Source organism: Salvelinus alpinus, chromosome 3 (assembly GCF_045679555.1).
Source record: "Salvelinus alpinus chromosome 3, SLU_Salpinus.1, whole genome shotgun sequence".
Taxonomy (NCBI): domain Eukaryota; kingdom Metazoa; phylum Chordata; class Actinopteri; order Salmoniformes; family Salmonidae; genus Salvelinus; species Salvelinus alpinus.
Window position 1 is genome coordinate 31007516 of NC_092088.1, and position 20669 is coordinate 31028184.

The 20669-nt window shown below is 41.1% G+C and overlaps 1 protein-coding gene across 5 annotated transcripts in view; it reads left to right on the forward strand.

Annotated features, from left to right (window-relative positions):
- Positions 1-20669, forward strand: part of LOC139570558 (ataxin-2-like protein) — a 57121-nt gene that overhangs the window by 17521 nt on the left and 18931 nt on the right. For all 5 annotated transcript variants that reach the window (XM_071392518.1, XM_071392523.1, XM_071392522.1 and 2 more), the window contains exons 3-7: positions 8997-9036; positions 9352-9408; positions 9677-9748; positions 15805-15958; positions 17407-17528. In XM_071392518.1, coding sequence (XP_071248619.1) covers positions 8997-9036; positions 9352-9408; positions 9677-9748; positions 15805-15958; positions 17407-17528 — 445 coding nt within the window. The remainder of the gene's footprint in view (positions 1-8996; positions 9037-9351; positions 9409-9676; positions 9749-15804; positions 15959-17406; positions 17529-20669) is intronic.

Sequence of the window (20669 nt, forward strand, 5' to 3'; positions counted from 1 at the left end):
TTTATGAGGAATGCTTTTCCAACAATCTTGAAGGAGTTCCCACATATGCAGAGCACTTGTTGTCTGCTTTTCCTTCACTCTGCGGTCCAACTCATCCCAAACCATCTCAATTGCCTTAAGGTTAGGTGATTGTGGAGGCCAGGTCATCTGATGCAGCACTCCATCACTCTCCTTAGTCAAATAACCCTTACACAGCCTGGAGGTGTGTTTTGGGTCATTGTCCTGTTCAAAAACAAATGATAGTCCCACTAAGCGCAAACCAGATGGGATGGCGGATCGCTGCAGAATGCTGTGGCAGCCATGCTGGTTAAGTATGCCTTGAATTCTAAATAAATCACTGACAGTCTCACCAGGAAAGCACCATCACACCTCTTCCTCCATGCTTCATGGTGGGAACCACACATGCAGAAATCATCCGTTCACCTACTCTGCATCTCACAAAGACACGGCGGTTGGAATCAAATATCTCAAATTTGGACTCATCAGACCAAAGGACAGATTTCCACCGGTCTAATGTCCATTGCTCGTATTACTTGGCCCAAGCAAGTCTCTTCTTATTGGTGTCCTTTAGTAGTGGTTTCTTTGCAGCAATTCGACCATGAAGGCCTGACTCACGCAGTCTTCTCTGAACTTTTGATGTCTGTTACTTGAACTCTGTGAAGTATTTATTTGATTTGAGGTGCAGTTATCTGAGGTGCAGTTAAGTCTAATGAATTTATCCTCCGTAGCAGAGGTAACTCTGGGTCTTCCTTTCCTGTGGCGGTCCTCATGAGAGCCAGTTTAATCATAGCGCTTGATGGTTTTTGCGACTGCACTTGAAGAAACTTTCAAAGTACTTGACATTTTCAGGATTGACTGACCTTCTTAAAGTAATATTGGACTGTAATTTATCTTTGCTTATTTGAGCTGTTCTTGCCATAATATGGACTTGGTCTTTTACCAAGTAGGGCTATCTTCTGTATACCACCCCTATCTTGTCACAACACAACTGATTGGCTCAAACGCATTAAGACGAAAAGAAATTCCCCAAAATAACAAGGCACACCTGTTAATTGAAATGGTGACTACCTCATGAAGCTGGTTGAGAGAATGCCAATAGTGTGTAAAGCTGTCATCAAGGCAAAGGGCGGCTACTTTGAAGAATCTCAAATATAACATCTATTTTGATTTGTTAGACACTTTTTTTGGTTACTACGTGATTCCATATGTGTAATTTTATAGTTTCGATGTCTTCACTATTTTTCTACAATGTAGAAAATAGTAAAAATAAAGAAACCCTTGAATGAGTAGGTGTGTGCAAACTTTTGACTGGTACTGTATATCTACAGAAATGAGACGGATCTTGCTTCTGTTCCCTGTTTAATAGCCGACTGATTCCGTGAGCGCCAAGCCTCATGCAACGACAAAATGTTGGATAAAGCAATATCACAGATTTGGCTCTTTTTAATCTTTGCTATGCTGTAATAAAGGCTTTACAATTATTATATATATATTTTTTAGAACAGACTGGTATTATTTATTCTGTATTTAGTGTTTACACTGTTCCAAACAGGAAGAACAATTATTTTGTAATCTAACGACAGCTGTTTCTCACACTTGTGCACTCAGCTCCCGCTCCTATACCCTCCTTTTTCTTGATCTCCTTGTTGTTATTACAATTATTATTATGATCATTATAATAAGTCATGTCGTTATCATTAGTAGGCTTTGTATAGTAGCCGTGTATAACCACCATCGAGACAGCATACAGTGCGTTCAGAACGACCCCTTGACTTTTCCCACATTTTGTTACGTTACAGCCTTATTCTAAAATGGATTAAATTGTTTTTTTCCTCGTCAATCTACACACAATACCCCATAATGACAAAGTAAAAATACAAGCCGGTCCGGTGCGCGTCTGGTTTTAATTAAATAGAGTAGGCTATAGCCTATGTGTGGATGTAGAAGCACTGGGAAGATATCTTTACAATAAAATGTACAGTTGAAGTCAGAAGTTTACATACACTTAGGTTGGAGTCATTAAAACTTGTTTTTCAACCACTCCACAAATTTCTTGTTAACAAACTATAGTTTTGGCAAGTCGGTTAGGACATCTACTTTGTGCATGACACAAGTAATTTTTCCAACAATTGTTTACAGACAGATTATCTCACTTATAATTCACTCTATCACAATTCCAGTGGGTCAGAAGTTTATATACACTAAGTTGACTGTGCCTTTAAACAGCTTGGAACATTCCAGAAAATGATGTCATGGCTTTAGAAGCTTCTGATGGGCTAATTGACATCATTTGAGTCAATTGAAGGTGTAGCTGTGGATGTATTTCAAGGCCTACCTTCAAACTCAGTGCCTCTTTGCTTGACATCATGAGAAAATCAAAAGAAATCAGCCAAGACCTCAGAAAAAATTGTAGGCCTCCACAAGTCTGGTTCATCCTTGGGAGCAATTTCCAATTGCCTGAAGGTACTACGTTCATCTGTTCAAACAATAGTACGCAAGTATAAACACCATGGGACCACGCAGGTGTCATACCGCTCAGGAAGGAGACGCGTTCTGGCTCCTAGAGATGAACGTACCTTTGTGAAGAAAGTGCAAATCAATCCCAGAACAACAGCAAAGGACTTTGTGAAGATGCTGGAGGAAACAGGTACAAAAGTATCTATATCCACAGTAAAATGAGTCCTATATCGACATAACGTGAAAGGCCACTCACAAGGAAGAAGCCACTGCTCCAAAACTGCCATAAAAAAGCCAGACTACGGTTTGCAACTGCACATGGGACAAAGATCGTACTTTTTGGAGAAGTCCTCTGGTCTGATGAAACAAAAATAGAACTGTTTGGCCATAATGACCATTGTTATGTTTGGAGGAAAAGGGGGAGGCTTGCAAGCCGAAGAACACCATCCCAACCGTGAAGCACGGCGGTGGCAGCATCATGTTGTGGGGGTGCTTTGCTGCAGGAGGGACTGGTGCACTTCACAAAATAGATGGCGTCATGAGGATGGAAAATTGTGGGTATATTGAAGCAACATCTCAAGACATCAGTCAGGAAGTTCAAGCTTGGTCACAAATGGGTCTTCCAAATGGACAATGACCCCAAGAATACTTCTAAAGTTGTGGGAAAATGGCTTAAGGACAACAAAGTCAAGGTATTGGAGTGGCCATCACAAAGCCTTGACCTCAATCCTATAGAAAACTTGTGGGCAGAACTGAAAAAGCGTGTGCGAGCAAGGAGGCCTACAAACCTGACTCAGTTACACCAGCTCTGTCAGGAGGAATGGGCCAAAATTCACTCCATTTATTGTGGGAAACATGTGGAAGTCTACCTGAAACGTTTGACCCAAGTTAACAATTTAAAGGCAATGCTACCAAATACTAATTTAGTGTATGTAAATTTCTGACCCACTGGGAATGTGATGAAAGACATAAAATCTGAAATAAATCATTCTCTCTCCTATTATTCTGACATTTCACATTCTTAAAATAAAGTGGTGATCCTAACTGACCTAAAACAGGGAATTTTTACTAGGATTAAATGTCAGGAATTGTGAAACTCAGTTTAAATGTATTTGGCTAAGGTGTATGTAAACTTCCGACTTCAACTGTAGGTCTGGTGTTAGAACCAGTAAAGGCCGCTTTACCTCTCTTGGGTAGCGGAATTACTTCGGCTTCCCGCCAGGCCTGATGACAAACACTTTCCTCTAGACTCAGATTATGGCCACTCCTATCTGTCATATCTTTAGAGTCAGCTACCATCCTCAGTAGCTTTCTATCTAAGTTGTCAATGCCAGGAGATTTGTCATTTATTGATCGATTACAAAAAAAAATCCACTTCTCCCAGATTAACTTTACAAAATTCAAACTTGCAATTCTTTTCTTTCATTATTCGTTTTTTTATGCATAAATATGATGGCTCACTTCGTTGTTGGCATCATATTAAAGTAATCGTTAAAAAAATTGGCAACATCAAATGGTTTTGTGATGAATAAGAAGGAGTTGAGGGATGCCTGTATCTTTGTAGTGACTAGGTATATTGATACACCATCCAAAGTGTAATTAACTTCACCATGCTCAAAGGGATATTCAATGTCAGCTTTTTTTATTTATTCAATGTGTGCTTTTTTAACAATTGTACCAATCTACCAATAGGTGCTCTTCTTTGCGATTCATTGGAAAGCCTCCCTGGTCTTTATGGTTGAATCTGTGTTTTCATTGCTCGACTGAGGGACCTTAAAGATTAATTGTATATGTGGGGTACAGAGAAGATGTAGTCATTCAAAAATCCATGGAACTTATGTAACCTGTTAAACATTTCTACTCCCAAATTTATTTAGGCTTGCTATAAGAAAGGAGTTGAATACTTGTTGACTCAAGACACTACTACTATAATTTGTAAAAAATTCTAAAAACATAATTCCGCTTTGACATTATGGGGTATTGTGTGCGTTTAGGCCAGTGACACAACAAACTGTGGAAAAAGTTGAAGGGTGAGAATACTTTCTGAAGGCACTTAATATCAATACAATACACACTTGTTCAGTTTACTTCCTTAGGTACGAGTTAAAGATGTGTATATCTGTGGCAGTGGATAAGAAGTATGCAAAAGTGTTTTTGCTAAACCACCACAAGGGGTGGCTGGCTGAATGAATTTAATTTTGTCTCAAAGTATATCTAAAACTGTTTGTCTCAAAGTATATCTAAAACAAGTTCACAACCTATGCAGTAATGCACAGTTCGTAAGCGTCACATTTGTATTCAGTAGATTCACTAGTGCTTTACAACATTCAAAAGTCATGTATAGAAACACTTAATGGCAATAAGAGCTTCCTATGACAAGCACATGCTAGCTGTTCTTTACTAAAATATTTTCTTCCTGAAACCATATTGTAAGTTACACTGTTATACAATAGAAAATGTATTGGCTAGCTATATATTTAAACTGAAAATAGCATGCGCTGATGACTGAAAACATCCATGCAGGAAAATGCTTGCAACACTGGTTTTAGTCATGCAGATGTTCTAATTTAGCTAGCTAGCTAGCAAACAATCTTATCATGAATGCAAGCTAGCACTTGGCCTGAATGATAAGGCTGTGCCAACTGTCTTGCTTTTTGCAGATTGCATATTTCAGAAAACTAACTATATAAATAAGCCCACTAATATAATAGGCCTAGACAGTAAGTGTTTGTATCAAGGATGATTTCAGTGTTTGCACATAAGTAACAGATTGCTAGGCTAACTACCTTGCTGGCTAGATAGAGCTAGCTAGCAAGAAAATGTTAACTACTGTAATTAAATAAAATTTTATTTGTCACATGCAACGAATACCGTGAAATGCTTACATACAAGCCCTTAACCAACAATGCCGTTAAGAAATATTTACTAAATAAACTAAAGTGAAAAAGAAAAGTATCACAAAAGTAATCTGGATGGCCATTTGATTAATTGATCAGCAGTCTTATGGCTTGTGGGTAGAAGCTGTTAATTAAGGAGCCTTTTGGACCTAGACTTGGCACTCCGGTACCACTTGCCGTGCGGTAGCAGAGAGAACAGTCTATGATTTGGGTGACTGGAGTCTTTGACAATTTTGGGGGTTTTCCTCTGACACCGCCTAGTATATAGGTCTTGGATGGCAGAAAGCTTGGTGTACTGAGCCGTACACCCTACCCTCCGTAGTGCCTTACATTCGGTTGCCGAGCAGGTGCCATACCAGGCAGTGATGCAACCGGTCAGGCTGCTCTCGATGGTGTAGCTGTAGAACTTTTTGAGGATCTGGGGACCCATGCCAAATCTTTTTTGAGGGAAAAAAGGTGTTGCCGTGCCCTCTTCACAACTTTTCATGGTGTGTTTGGACCATGATAGATTGTTGATGTGGACACCAAGGCACTTGACTCTCGACCTGTTCCACTATAGCCCTGTCGATGTGAATGGGGGAGTGTTCGGCCCTCTTTTTCCTGTAGTCCACAATCATCTCCCTTTGTCTTGCTCACGTTGAGGGAGAGGTTGTTATCCTGGCACCACACGGCCAGGTCTCTGACCTCCTCCCTATAGGCTGTCTCATCGTTGTCGGTGATCAGGTCTTCCACCGTTGTCGTCAGCAAACTTAATGATGGTGTTGGAGCCGTGCTTGGCCACACAGTCGTGGGTGAACAGGGAGTACAAGAGGGGACTAAGTATGCACCCCTGAGGGGCCCCCGTGTTGAGGATCAGCGTGGCAGATGTGTTGTTGCCTACCCATACCACCTGGTGGTGTTCTGTCAGGAAGTCCAGGATCCAGTTGCAGAGGGAGGTGTTCAGTCCCAGGGTCATTAGCTTAGTGATGAGCATTTTGGGCACTATGATGTGGAACACTGAGCTGTTGTCAATGAACAGCATTCAAACATGGGCGTTCCTTTTGTCCAGGTGGGAAAGGGCAGTGTGGAGTGCAATTGAGATTGGGTCATCTGTGGATTTGTTGGGGCAGTATGCAAATTGGGGTGGGTCTAGGGTTTCCGGGATAATGGTGTTGATGTAAGCCATGACCAGCCTTTCAAAGCTACCGACGTGAGTGCTATGGGGCGGTAGTCATTTAGGCAGGTAACCTTTGCTTTCATGGGCACAGGGACTATGGTGGTCTGCTTGAATGGAGACTCATGTATTACAGACTCAGTCAGGGAGAGGTTGAAAATGTCAGTGAAAACACTTGCCAGTTGGTTGGCGCATGCTCCAAGTACACGTCCTGGTAATCCGTCTGGCCCCGCAACCTTGTGAATGTTGGCCTGTTTTTAAAGGTCTTGCTCACATCAGATATGGAGAGCGTGATCACACAGTTGTCCGGAACAGCTGGTGCTCTCATGCATGCTTCAGTGTTGCTTGCCTTGAAGCGAGCATAAAAGGCATTTAGCCCGTCTGGTGTCGGTGGGCAGCTCGTGGCTGGGTTTCCCTTCGTAGTCCGTAATAGTTTGCAAGCACTGCCACATCCGACGAGCGTCTGAGCCGGTGTAGTAGGATTCAGTCTTAGTCCTGTATTGACGCTTTGCCTGTTTGATGGTTCGTCTGAGGGCATAGTGGGATTTCTTATGTGTACAGATTAGTGTCCCGCTTCATGAAAGTGGCAGCTCTAGCCTTTAGCTCGGTGCGGATGTTGCCTTTAATTCATTGCTTCTGGTTGGAATATGTACGTATGGTCACTGTGGGGACGTCGTCGTCGATGCACTTATTGATGAAGCCGATGACCGGTGTTATACTCCTCAATGCCATTGGATGAATCCTGGAACATATTCCAGTCTGTGCTAGCAAAACAGTCCTGTAGCTTAGCATCTGCTTCATCTGACAACTTTTTTATTGATCTAGTCACTGGTTCTTCCTGCTTTAGTTTTTGCTTGTAAGCAGCAATCAGGAAGAGAGAATTATGGTCAGTTTTGCCAAATGGAGGGCGAGGGAGAGCTTTGTACACGTCTTTGTGTGTGGAGTAAAGGTGGTCTAGAGGTTTTTTTTATTAGCTTGTGCGGTTTTAGTGCCAGCGTCAGTTTGTTGTGGTAAATAGAGGGCTACGAAAAATATGCATTAAAACGTTTGGTAAATAGTGTGGTCTCTCAGCTTATCATGAGGTACTCTACCACAGTCGAGCAATTCCTTGAGACTACCTTAATATTAGACATGGCGCACCCGCTGTTATTGACAAATAGACACACACCCCCACCCCTCGTCGGACGTAGCTGTCCTGTTCTGCCGATGCATGGAAAACCCAGCCAGCCACGACTCTGTGAAACTAAAGATATTACAGTTTTTAATGTCCCGTTGGTAGGATAGTCTCGAACGGCGCTCATCCAGTTTATTCTCCAGTGATTGCACAATGTCCAATAGAACGGATGGTAGTGGCAGGTTACCCACTCGCCGACGAATTCTCACAAGGCATCCTGATCTGCGCCCCCTGTATTTCCTTATTTTCTTAGTACGGGAGCAACATTATATCATTTGCATCAGGCTCATGAAAGAAAACATCTTACTTCAGTTCGAGGTGCGTAATCGCTGATCTGATAACCAGAAGCTATTTTCGGTTAAAAGAGAAGGTTGCATCAACACTATGTACAAAATACTTTTGATTATTTACTTATTCAAATACGCTGGCTGTTGCAAGCTACTCACCGTCAAACCACCATGCCCACTCTCTCACATCGGGACTTCCTAGCTATATGATGTTCAATGAGTAGCACGTAGAGCGCCCTCAGACAATCATTGATTTTCTTTCTTAAATGACCACAAATAAGCAGATGTATGCATTTGTTCAATCTATGTTTATAATATCTGCGCTTTATGTGTAGAATAAAGACCGATTTTATAAATATTTCAGTGAAAAACTAATATCAGCCCAAAATTTTGGTCAGGCTCTACTTACCATCTCATAATGACTTGCTATCTCACAGCTCCTAGTCAGATTTTATTTTGGGGGTGGCGCGAACGGTCCTCCATACATACTAGCCAATCCGAGTATGAGCAAATAATAAGGCGGGAGAATATGGGATATTGATCGTTCTGCCAACCGCTCACTGTGTTTCAGAGGAGGATGTTGACTCTAAGCGGGGGTTTTTTTGTGGCGCGAAATAAAGAATTTTTAACTAATGACTTTTTGCTAACAAAGCAAGAGATTAGTCATAAATTCATTCACAGAGATTGTCAGACGAAAAGGTATACAAAGTTATCTTGCTATTTTCCAATGATGTCACGCTAGGTTTGTAAGGAAATGAGTTATCTCATGTTAGCTGATTGGTTTAGTCACCAAACCTCTGCTTTGTATTGTTCTACATCCACAGTTTTGTCAAGTGCATATTACAGCTATCTACACTTTGTAGGAGTACATTTAGAAATGTGACTTTCTTAATTTTGTGGTTTGCTATGACATTAGCACACCTAATGCAATCTGTATAGTAGGACCAGCCTTTTATATAGTGAAAGGACTATTGCATTTTTGTTCAATGTCAAATCTGTTCTAACCCCATTGTACTCTTCCCCCCCAGGAGTCGAACCTCTATGAAGCCACCTTTCCTGTCCTCTCCTGTGAGTATGACTCAAAGGTTGTAGAACAACAAAACCAAAACTCCATAGAACTATGTAATTATTACCCCCTGGATTTGTTTTGAAATTACATCCCCGTTCAGTACATTTTAATGTTGTTTTCAGTTTTTTATGCCAGTTAAGAAATAGGCACGCAACTAACATCTGTTCTCCGTTTGAAAGCAGTGTGTATTTTTTGTCGATATTTGAAGATCACATATATTGTCATCGATTTCTGAAACGTCGGCCATGCTGCACAAAGCTGCAGTCTAATGAATGGAGTTTCTTTCAAGGTGAATGTTCTGGTCCCTTTCCTAGGTGTTTGAGGGCGTCTACAACAATGCCAGAATGATACATTTCCTCACAGCTGTGGTGGTGAGTCATTTTTAACACTGGTCAGTTTTTTGTTGTTGTTTGTTTTAGTCCTGAGACATGGCTGTAGAATTCAATGGCGTCTACAGCCATTTCTCAGGGCTATGTCTGCACGGACATTTAGCATCTTGTTATATCGAACCATAATGTTGTCGAGATGGCTCATCATAGAGTGTGTTTGATAGTATTTTCTTCAATCTCCTGCTCCTTCTCTCATTCTCCTGCCTACATACCTCCCTCCATGCCCCTCTCTTTTTTGCGTCCTTTACAGGGCTCCACCTGTGACGTAAGAGTGAAGAACGGCAACGTGTACGAGGGCATCTTCAAGACCCTCGGCTCACGGGTAAGTACATGAAAGTCTCTAAGATCCAAACCACACTCTGTAGTTCTTGACCAGGGACCAGGGTTTGTGTTCGCGGCTCTGATGTCTCTACTAGTCCTTACGGTCTAAAGAAGGTTGTCTTCCCTCAAGGGCTGACCCCATTTAGTCGACTGGTCAATTGTTTGGTAGATAGGCTGTTGGTCGACTAAGATTATTTTAGTTGAGCAATCGCAAATAGATTTACAGAAATATTTTTTTCACGACAAATGAGACACCTTTCCGATTCAGGCCTGTTTTAGTGGACTAATCCATTGCGGAGGCCGCGGGGATGGGACGGTCCAAGACGGGGAGTGTGGCTAAGATGCACGGCTCTCTTCCGCCACTTTGTGCGCATTCGTTGTTTAATAACTTCACTGTGTAAATTGTTTGCCCTTTGATTGTTAGTGTCTATCAATTCCCCATTACCTATACAGTATCACCAGTAGTAGCCTACATTTACCATTAATTCCCATCATTTCTAATCTACAATGTTTGTTTGGTTACAGTAATTTCTGTTAATGCATTTAATATATAATTATGACAGTCGTTTACCGTTCTCATTGTCTGAGTGGACCTGTTCATTTCAGAGCTCGTAACCTATGCTACACGTGTGTGAAACAGATTTTGGTTTATGTCATTCCATTTATGAGTTTTGTCAATTTATTTGTGTTTTGTTAGGAGTGCTCCTGTCAATGTTGAGTAATATAATAGTAGGCCTAGGCTACCTGGCCTGTGCGCAAATCTAGGCCTATAAATGTGCCCATTTAGGGATGTCTGATTAGTATTTCTGATTGTCTTAGCTCACCACCACTAATGAGCTGTGGAGCATCTCTAAGTAATTTTTTATTCACCTCAAAGAGCAGGTAAAGGAAGTCTTTTCTTATTTTATATATTTTTTTCAAACAAGGAAGTCTGTTTTTAGAATACTTTGAGATTTGACAATGGTTCCTCAATGTATAAAAAAAAAAATTCTGCTCTTTCCCTTTCGATAACCACTCGGCATGAAAGGGAAAAATGTAATCCTCTGATCCAGTGGAAACCTCATAAAATACCTGATTACTTCTTATTCCTTGCACAAATATACTACAGCTGTGTCTGTCCCGAGCTCACTGGCGCAGGAAACTCTGATGGCCCAGAATATCCCAGAAATTCTCTAAAATTTTGTGCAACATTTTTTTTACATCCCTGTTAGTAAGCATTTCTCCTTTGCCAAGATAATCCATCCACCTGACAGGTGTGGCATATCAAGAAGCTGATTAAACAGCATGATCATTACACAGGTGCACCTTGTGCTGGGGACAATAAAAGGGCACTTTAAAATGTGCAGTTTTGTCACACAACACAATGCCACAGATGTCTCAAGTTTTGAGAGAGCATGCAATTGGCATGCTAACTGCAAGAATGTTCACCAGAGCTGTTGCCAGAGAATTGAATGTTAATTTCTCTACCATAAGCCGTCTCCAACGTCATTTTGGAGTATTTGGCTGTGCGTCCAACTGGCCAAACAACCGCAGACCACGTGTAAGGCCTGTTGGCGTGTAAGTCCTGTGGGCGAGCGGTTTGCTGATGTAAACGTTGTGAACAGAGTGCCCCATGGTGGCTGTGCGATTATGGTATGGGTAGGCATAAACTACGGACAACAAACACAATTGCATTTTATCGATGGCAATTTGAATGCATAGAGAACGTGAGGAGATCCCCAGGCCCATTGTCGTGCCATTCAGCCGCCGCTATCACCTATTTTTTCATCATGATAATGCATAGCCCCATGTCGCAAGGATCTGTACATAATTCCTTGAAGCTGAAAATGTCCCAGTTCTTCCATTGCCTGCATATACTCACTTGGGATGCTCTGGATCGACATGTATGACATCGTGTTCCAGTTTCCGCCAATATCCAGCAACTTCGCACAGCCATTGAAGAGGAGTGGGACAACATTCCACAGACCACAATCAAAAGCCTGATCAACTCTATGCGAAGGAGATGTCGCGCTGCATGAGGCAAATGGTGGTCACTGGTTTTCTGATCCAAGGTATCTACGACTGACAGCTGCATATCTGTATTCCCAGTCATGTGAAAGCCATAGAATATGGCCTAATTCATTTTCAATTGACTGATTTCCTTATGAACTATAAATCAGTAAAATCTTTTAAATTGTTGCATATTGCGATCTGGGATCTGTTATTTCAGCTCATGAAACATGGGATCAACACATTCATTTATATATATACATTTATTTATATACTGTATATATATACACACCAACACACACAGTACCAGTCAAGTTTAGACACACCTACAGTTGAAGTTGGAAATTTACATACACTTAGGTTGGAGTCATTAAAACTCATTTTTCAACCAATCCACAAATTTCTTGTTAACAAACTATAGTTTTGGCAAGTCAGTTAGGACATCTACTTTGTGCATGACACAAGTAATTTTTCCAACAATTGTTTACAGACAGATTATCTCACTTATAATTCACTGTATCACAATTCCAGTGGGTCAGAAGTTTACATACACTAAGTTGACTGTGCCTTTTAAACAGCGTGGAAAATTCCAGAAAATTATGTCATGGCTTTAGAAGCTTCTGATAGGCTAATTGACATTATTTGAGTCAATTGGAGGTGTACCTGTGGATGTATGTCAAGGCCTACCTTAAAAGTCAGTGCCATGGGGAAATCAAAAGAAATCAGCCAAGACCTCAGAAATCAAATTGTAGACCTCTGCAAGTCTGGTTCATCCTTGGGAGCAATTCTCAAATGCCTAAAGGTACATTTACATTTACATTTTACATTTAAGTCATTTAGCAGACGCTCTTATCCAGAGCGACTTACAAATTGGTGCATTCACCTTATGATATCCAGTGGAACAACCACTTTACAATAGTGCATCTAACTCTTTTAAGGGGGAGGGGGGGGTTAGAAGGATTACTTTATCCTATCCTAGGTATTCCTTAAAGAGGTGGGGTTTCAGGTGTCTCCGGAAGGTGGTGATTGACTCCGCTGACCTGGCGTCGTGAGGGAGTTTGTACAGAGGTACCACGTTCATCTGTACAAACAATAGTATGCAAGTATAAACACCATGGGACCACGCAGCCATCATACCGCTCAGAAGAAGATGTGTTCTGTCTCCTAGAGATAAACATACTTTGGTGCGAAAAGTGCAAATAAATCCCAGAACAACAGCAAAGGACGTTATGAAGATGCTGGAGGAAACAGGTACAAAAGTATCTATATCCACAGTAAAACGAGTCCTATATCGACACAACCTGAAAGGCCGCTCAGCAAGGGAGAAGCCATTGCTCCAAAACCACCATAAAAAAGCCAGACTACGGTTTGCAACTGCACATGGTGACAAAGATCATACATTTTGGAGAAATGTCCTCTGGTCTGATGAAACAAAAATGGAACTGTTTGGCCATAATGACAATTGTTATGTTTGGAGGAAAAAGGGGGAGGCTTGCAAGCCGAAGAACACCATCCCAACCGTGAAGCACGGGGGTGTCAGCATCATGTTGTGGGGGTGCTTTGCTGCAGGAGGGACTGGTGCACTTCACAAAATAGATGGCATCATGAGGGAGAAAAATTATGTGGATATATTGAAGCAACATCTCAAGACATCAGTCAGGAAGTTCAAGCTTGGTCGCAAATGGGTCTTCCAAATTGACAATGACCCCAAGCATACGTCAAAAGTTGTGGCAAAATGGCTTAAGGACCACAAAGTCAAGGTATTGGAGTGGCCATCACAAAGCCTTGACCTCCACACTATAGAAAATTTGTGGGCAGAACTGAAAAAGCGTGTGCGAGCAAGGAGGCCTGCAAACCTGACTCAGTTACACCAGCTCTGTCAGGAGGAATGGGCCAAAATTCACCCAACTTATTGTGGGAAGCTTGTGTAAGGCTTCCTGAAACGTTTGACCCAAGTTAAAGAATTTAAAGGCAATGTTCCCAAATACTAATTGAGTGTATGTAAACTTCTGACCCATTGGGAATGTGATGAAAGAAATAAAAGCTGAAATAAATCATTCTCTCCACTATTATTCTGACATTTCACATTCTTAAAATAAAGTGGTGATCCTAACTGACCTAAGACAGGGATATTTTACTAGGATTAAATGTCGTGTAAATGTAGTTGGCTAATGTGTATGTAAACTTCCGACTTCAACTGTGCTCATTCCAGGGTTTTTCTTATCTTTACTATTTTCTACATTGTAGAGTAATAGTGAATACATCAACACTATGAATTAACACATGGAATCATGTAATATTCAAATAGTGTTAAATAAGTATAGATTCTTCAAAGCAGCCACCCGTTGCGTTGATGACAGCTTTGCACACTCTTGGCATTCTCTCAACCAGCTTCACCTGGAATGCTTTTCCAACAGTCTTGAAGGAGTTCCCAGATATGCTGTGCACTCGTTGGCTGTTTTTCCTTCACTCTGCGGTCTAACTCATCCCAAACCATCTCGATTGGGTTGAGGTCGGGTGATTGTGGAGGCCAGGTCATCTGATGCAGCACTCCATCACTCTCCTTCATGGTCAAATAGCCCTTAAAAAGCCTTGGTGTGTGGTGTCACTGTCCTGTTGAAAAACAAATGATAGTCCCTCGAAGCGCAAACCAGATGGCATGGCGTATCGCTGCAGAATGCTGTGGTAGCCATGCTGGTTAAGTGTATCTTGAATTCTAAGTAAATCCCAGACAGTGTCACCAGCAAAGCACCATCACACCACCTCCTCCATGTTTTACGGTGGGAACCACACATGCGGAGATCATCCGTTCACCTACTCTGTCTCACAAAGACACGGCGGTTGGAACTAGATATATCACATTTGGACTCATCAGACCAAAGGACAGATTTCCACTTATCTAATGTCCATTGCTCATGTTTCTTGGCCCAAGCAAGTCTCTTCTTCTTATTGATGTCATTTAGTAGTGGTGTCTCTGCAGAAATTCGACCATGAAGGCCTGATTCACGCAATCTCTTCTGAACAGTTGATGTCTCTGTTATTTGAACTCTGGGAAGCATTTTTTTGGCCTGCAATTTCTGTGGCTGGAAACTCTAACTTATCCTCTGCAGCAGAGGTACTGTAACTCTGGGTCTTCCTTTCCTGTGGCGGTACTCATGAGAGCCAGTTTCATCATAGTGCTTGATGATTTTTGTGACTGCACTTGAAGAAACTTTGAAAGTTCTTGACATTTTCTGCGTTGACTGACTTTCTTGTCTTAAAGTAATGATGGACTGTTGTTTCTCTTTGCTTATTTGAGTTGTTCTTGTCATAATATGGACTTGGTCTTTTATCAAATAAGGCTATTCTCTGTATACCACCCCTACCTAGTCACAACACAACTGATTGGCTCAAACAAATTAACTTTTAACAAGGCACACCTGTTTATTGAAATGCATTACTGGTGACTACCTCATGAAGCTGGTTGAGAGAATGCCAAGAGTGTGCAAAGCTGTCAAGACAAAGGGTGGCTACTTTGAAAAATCTCAAATATAAAATACATTTTGATTTGTTTAACACTGTGTTGGTTACATGATTCCACGTGTGTTATTTCATAGTTGTGATGTCTTCACTATTATTCTAAAATGTAGAAAATAGTAAAAATAAAGAAAAACCCTTGAATGAGTAAGTGTGTCCAAACATGTGTGGGAACTCCTTCAAGACTGTTGGAAAAGTTTCCAGGTGAAGCTGGTTGAGAGAATGCCAAGAGTGTGCAAAGCTGTCATTAAGGCAAAGGGTGGCTACTTTGAAGAACATGATTCCATGTGTGTTATTTCATAGTTTTGAATTCTTCATTATTATTATTTATTATGTAGAAAATACTAAAAATGCAGATAAACCCTGGAATGAGTAGGTATCCAAACTGTGTGTGTGTGTAGTTGATTTATTTAAACACACAGGGCGTGTCTACGTATATGGAAAAATACACTTTTTAAAATGTCAACCAATCGATTAGTCGAAAATACAGAAGGTATTTTTTGTCGGGGTCAGCCCTACTTCCATTTGACTTAAATGTTTTTCTGTCTGCAGTGTGAGCTGGCAGTGGACGCAGTCCACAAGCGAGGCGAAGACGAGAGGCCCGCCCTGCCCCGGAGGGAGGAGATCACCGACACCATGGTCTTCAGCTCTTACGACGTGGTCACCATGACCTGCCGAGACGTGGACCTAAACTACGCCACCAGAGGTACAGATGAGTGCTTTTTCTCAATTGTGTCAAATCTGTCACCCCCTCACCTCTCTTTCATCTTCACTAATCTATAAGAACAGACCAGGTGAAAGCCAACCTAATGATGATCTTCCATCATATTGTTTTCACTTTGCAAGTGCAGAAGAAGGTCGATCTTTGAAGCAATTGAGACAGCTAGGGAGAAGTGGGATCGGGAGAGGGTTGGACGGAGGGAGGGATGTGTTATAGGTTAGTGTTTGATCAACGTGTAGATTGTCCGGTTAGGGGTGAGTGGTTTAATGGATTTGTAGGTCATTGTCGATGGTTACATTGACCAGGTTTCCATCCAACTATTTAATTTGGATGAAATACCTGACGCATATAAAAAGTCACGACAGGCCTGATGGAAACAGGAAATTTGTCAGTAAAATGTCCTGATGTCAACGAAACAAAATACGCTAGACAAGAGTGGATGCTTTTTTGGGCGGTGAAATAGATTATGCGACAATTGCGGTGGACACGCCTTTTTATATGCAAATATTTATATAAAAACCATCATGTCGCACTAAACTTGGAGTCACGCAATGATATGTTACATTGTACTACTACTACCACCTCCTCCACCACGATGTGGAAAAGCATAGTTATGTAGAATAAGATATGATGAACCGCATAACTTATTTCATAACTTCATCACAAAGGATGGTTAAGTGCACGGTGATGAGCGCCATGGAAATAAATATCGAGGGTAGGCTATTATTTGAATGATGCTGGTGACATGATGATTGGTGCTTGGCTGCTAATTATCAAATAAAAATGATCTTGCTTTTATCCATATCATCATCATAACCTTGCCTGTCCACTTTATCAGCGAACTGTTGTCTATAGAGCATGCGCCAAAACCAAATTGGGCAAGTATGCTATTTATCGCAACAGTTTGTGACCAAACCATCAGTAGAAAATGCAGTGGAATCACATTGAACTTCTGTTTCTTATTCAGATTTTAGAATATTCACATAAACCTGTCAGCAATCAAGTTTCAATATATATATATATATATATATATATATAGGACTTTCAGAAAGCTAATTGTAATTTGTCACATCATTATGATGATGTTGCAATTTGCTTTTTGAATGTCCTATATCTTGAAAACATGATTGCTGTAATGCGAAACCTTTTGGGACTGTATCAACAATGGACTAATAAAACAAATAAAGGGGATTTTGAGTGGATTATTCCTTTAAGGCAAAATTCCAAGTTGACATCTGAGGGCTAAACTAATAAGAAGTTAGGGTAATTTGCATGGGGTCATAGTTATGTTGTGTAAGAATGTAATGTGTTGTCTGCTTACGATAAACACACGTTGTGGGGACAGTTTATGGGTCATATAAAGAGATATACCTCTTCTCTGTCTCACGCGTTACTTTTTGGATAACGCTTGTGTTTCTACCCTGTATGTGCAGACACGTTCATAGACACGTCCATCAGCTCGACCCGTGTCAATGGGGAACACAAAGAGAAGGTGCTGCAGAGGTGGGAGGGAGGAGATGGCAACGGAGACGCCTTCGATTTGGAGAACGATGCTGTGAGTCTAAACACGCTTATATGTATGCACACATACCAACGCTTATACTCACTCTGACAATCACACACACCATCACTCTTTTTGACACACAAACACCAGTGGCGGTCTGTGCCTTTTAAAGATGAGGGAGGATGATTACATTTTTTATGGGCCAGAAATTTGAGTAAGCAAGGTGACAGTGTACACATTCAATACTACCTTGTAGAGGTCTGCATGGGACTGTTATCTTCATCCCGCAACCGCCAACACCCGCAGCTTTTCATACCACACCCCGCCCGCACCTGCTGCCTTTCAGTCCGACTTCCACCCGCTACCACAAGAACTGGTCCCAAACAGCAATATTATTTTAGGCCTATGTGACGCAGCTCACTTGCCCGCCATGGTCCCAGCAATTTTGCGCCCCATAGGCAATATCAAATGCACAAAAATAACTTAAGAAATAGGTTAACTTACTAGAGATTTTCACGTGGCCCATTTATATTAGGCTATCTGTATTACTGGGCTATATCAGCCAATATGCTAAATGTAGTTAAAGAGAGCATAGTTGGAGAGACTTGCCCTTTCTCTTGAGCTATTTTTATAGCTTACCTTTTCGTAGTGGGAAGATTTTTAGACAGAGAAATATGGGTGATTCATATTTATTTCTAGGCAATGTAGTAAACTATAGCCTAATCATATATAGGAAGTACAGTTGAAGTTGGAAGTTTACATACACCTTAGCCAAATTCATTTAAACTCAGTTTTTCACAATTCCAGACATTTAATCCTAGTACAAATTCCCGGTCTTATTTTTTTATTTTTTTTATTTAACCTTAATTTAACCAGGTAGGCTAGTTGAGAACAAGTTCTCATTTACAACTGCGGCCTGGCCAAGATAAAGCAAAGCAGTGCGACACAAACAACACAGAGTTACACATGGAATAAACAAAACATATAGTCAATAACACAAAAGAAAAAAGTTACAATTTAGCAATTAAACACTTGAGTGATAGAGACTGGAGTGATAGATGTGCAGAAGATGAATGTGCCAAGTAGAGATAATGGGATGCAAAGGAGAAAAAAAAAACACTGGGGATGGGGTAGTTGGATGGGCTTTCTACAGATGGGCTATGTACAGGTGCAGTGATATGTGAGCTGCTCTGACAGCTGGTGCTTCAAGTTAGTGGGGGAGATATGAGTCTCCAGCTTCAGGGATTTTTGCAGTTCGTTCCAGTCATTGGCAGCAGAGAACTGGAAGGAAAGGCAGCCAAAGAAGTAATTGGCTTTGGGGGTGACAGGTGAAATATACCTGCTACGGGTGGGTGCTGCTATGGTGACCAGTGAGCTGAGGTCAGTTAGGATCACCACCAACATGATGCTGCCACCCCCGTGCTTCACGGTTGGGATGGTGTTCTTCGGCTTGCAAGCCTCCCCCTTTTTCCTCCAAACATAACAATGGTCATTATGGCCAAACAGCTCTATTTTTGTTTCATCAGACCAGAGGACATTTCTCCAAAAAGTACAATCTTTGTCCCCATGTGCAGTTGCAAACCGTAGTCTGGCTTTTTTATGGCAGTTTTGGAGCAGTGGCTTCTTCCTTGCTGATCAGCCTTTCAGGATATGTCGATATAGGACTCGTTTTACTGTGGATATAGATACTTTTGTACCTGTTTCCTCCAGCATCTTCACAAGGTCCTTTGCTGTTGTTCTGAGATTGATTTGCACTTTTCGCACCAAAGTATGAACGCGTCTCCTTCCTGAGCGGTATAACGGCTGTGTGGTCCCATGGTGTTTATACTTGCATACTATTGTTTGTACAGATGAACGTGGTACCTTCAGGCGTTTGGAAATTGTTCCCAAGGATGAACCAGACTTGTGGAGGTCCACATTTTTTTTTCTGAGGTCTTGGCTGATTTCTTTTGATTTTCCCATGATGTCAAGCAAAGAGGCACTGACTTTGAAGTTAGGCCTTGAAATACGTCCACAGGTACACCTCCAATTGACTCAAATTATGTCAATTAGCCTATCAGAAGCTTCTAAAGCCATGACATTATTTTCTGAAATTTTCCGAGCTGTTTAAAGGCACAGTCAACTTAGTGTATGTGAACTTCTGACCCACTGAAATTGTTATACAGTGAATTATAAGTGAAATAATCTGTCTGTAAACAATTGTTGGAAAGATTACTTGTCGAACACAAAGTAGATGTCCTAACCGACTTGCCAAAACTATAGTTTGTTAATTGACAAGAAATTTGTGGAGTGGTTGAAAAACAAGTTTTAATGACTCCAACCTAAGTGTATGTAAACTTCCGACTTCAACTGTACATTTTATTGTAACGATATCTGCCCAGTGCTTCTACATCCACACATAAGCTATAGCCTACTCTATTTATTTAAAACCACACGCGCACCGGACCTCGCACATATGGCTACTGAACTTGAAGTAGCAAGAATGATGACCGCGACACTTGCTACATTTTGCATATAGAATATAGGCTACCTTTTAGGAGGCCGATTTGCAGGCAGAGACAAATAAATGGGTAATCAATACTTATTGGAAATGAAAACGTTGCAGTGCTCGCTCACCATTATAGCCTGACCTATAGGCACAACGTGCCTTTTCATTTTCAATTATTATATTTTCTGATTACACCTCGACTCACGTTGGTTGAGTGCCATTTCTTTCCATTATCAGTATTTATTTACTGACACTGTAGTAAACTACAGTCTAATCATATTTAAGTTACCTTGATATGAAATGAACTGCCACGTGATTCTCCACCCATGAACTCGCACGCCCAACTAGGAGAGAAGAGGTAGGCTACTGAAGTTGAAGCAGTGAATTCTGAGTGTGTGAATAATGCAAAAAAATATGTGCTTTTAATACAATAGGTAGGCTAAAAGGCTCTGCATGGTCATCCAACATCTGAAGTGGCCGTACAGCATTTACTGAGGTGCAGCCTCCAGACTTCAGGGCATTCATATGTTGGGGTTCGTTTCCTTGTTTCTTGTCAATCATTGGTTCATTGGTGAAATTAGCATTATGACAATATCTTTAATTTAAACATTCAAAACCTTTATTAATGCAATTGCAGACCGATGTTGACAATCAGGAACATAGTACGCATGTTTCCGAGTAAGTTCTGCATCAAACAAAAGGTC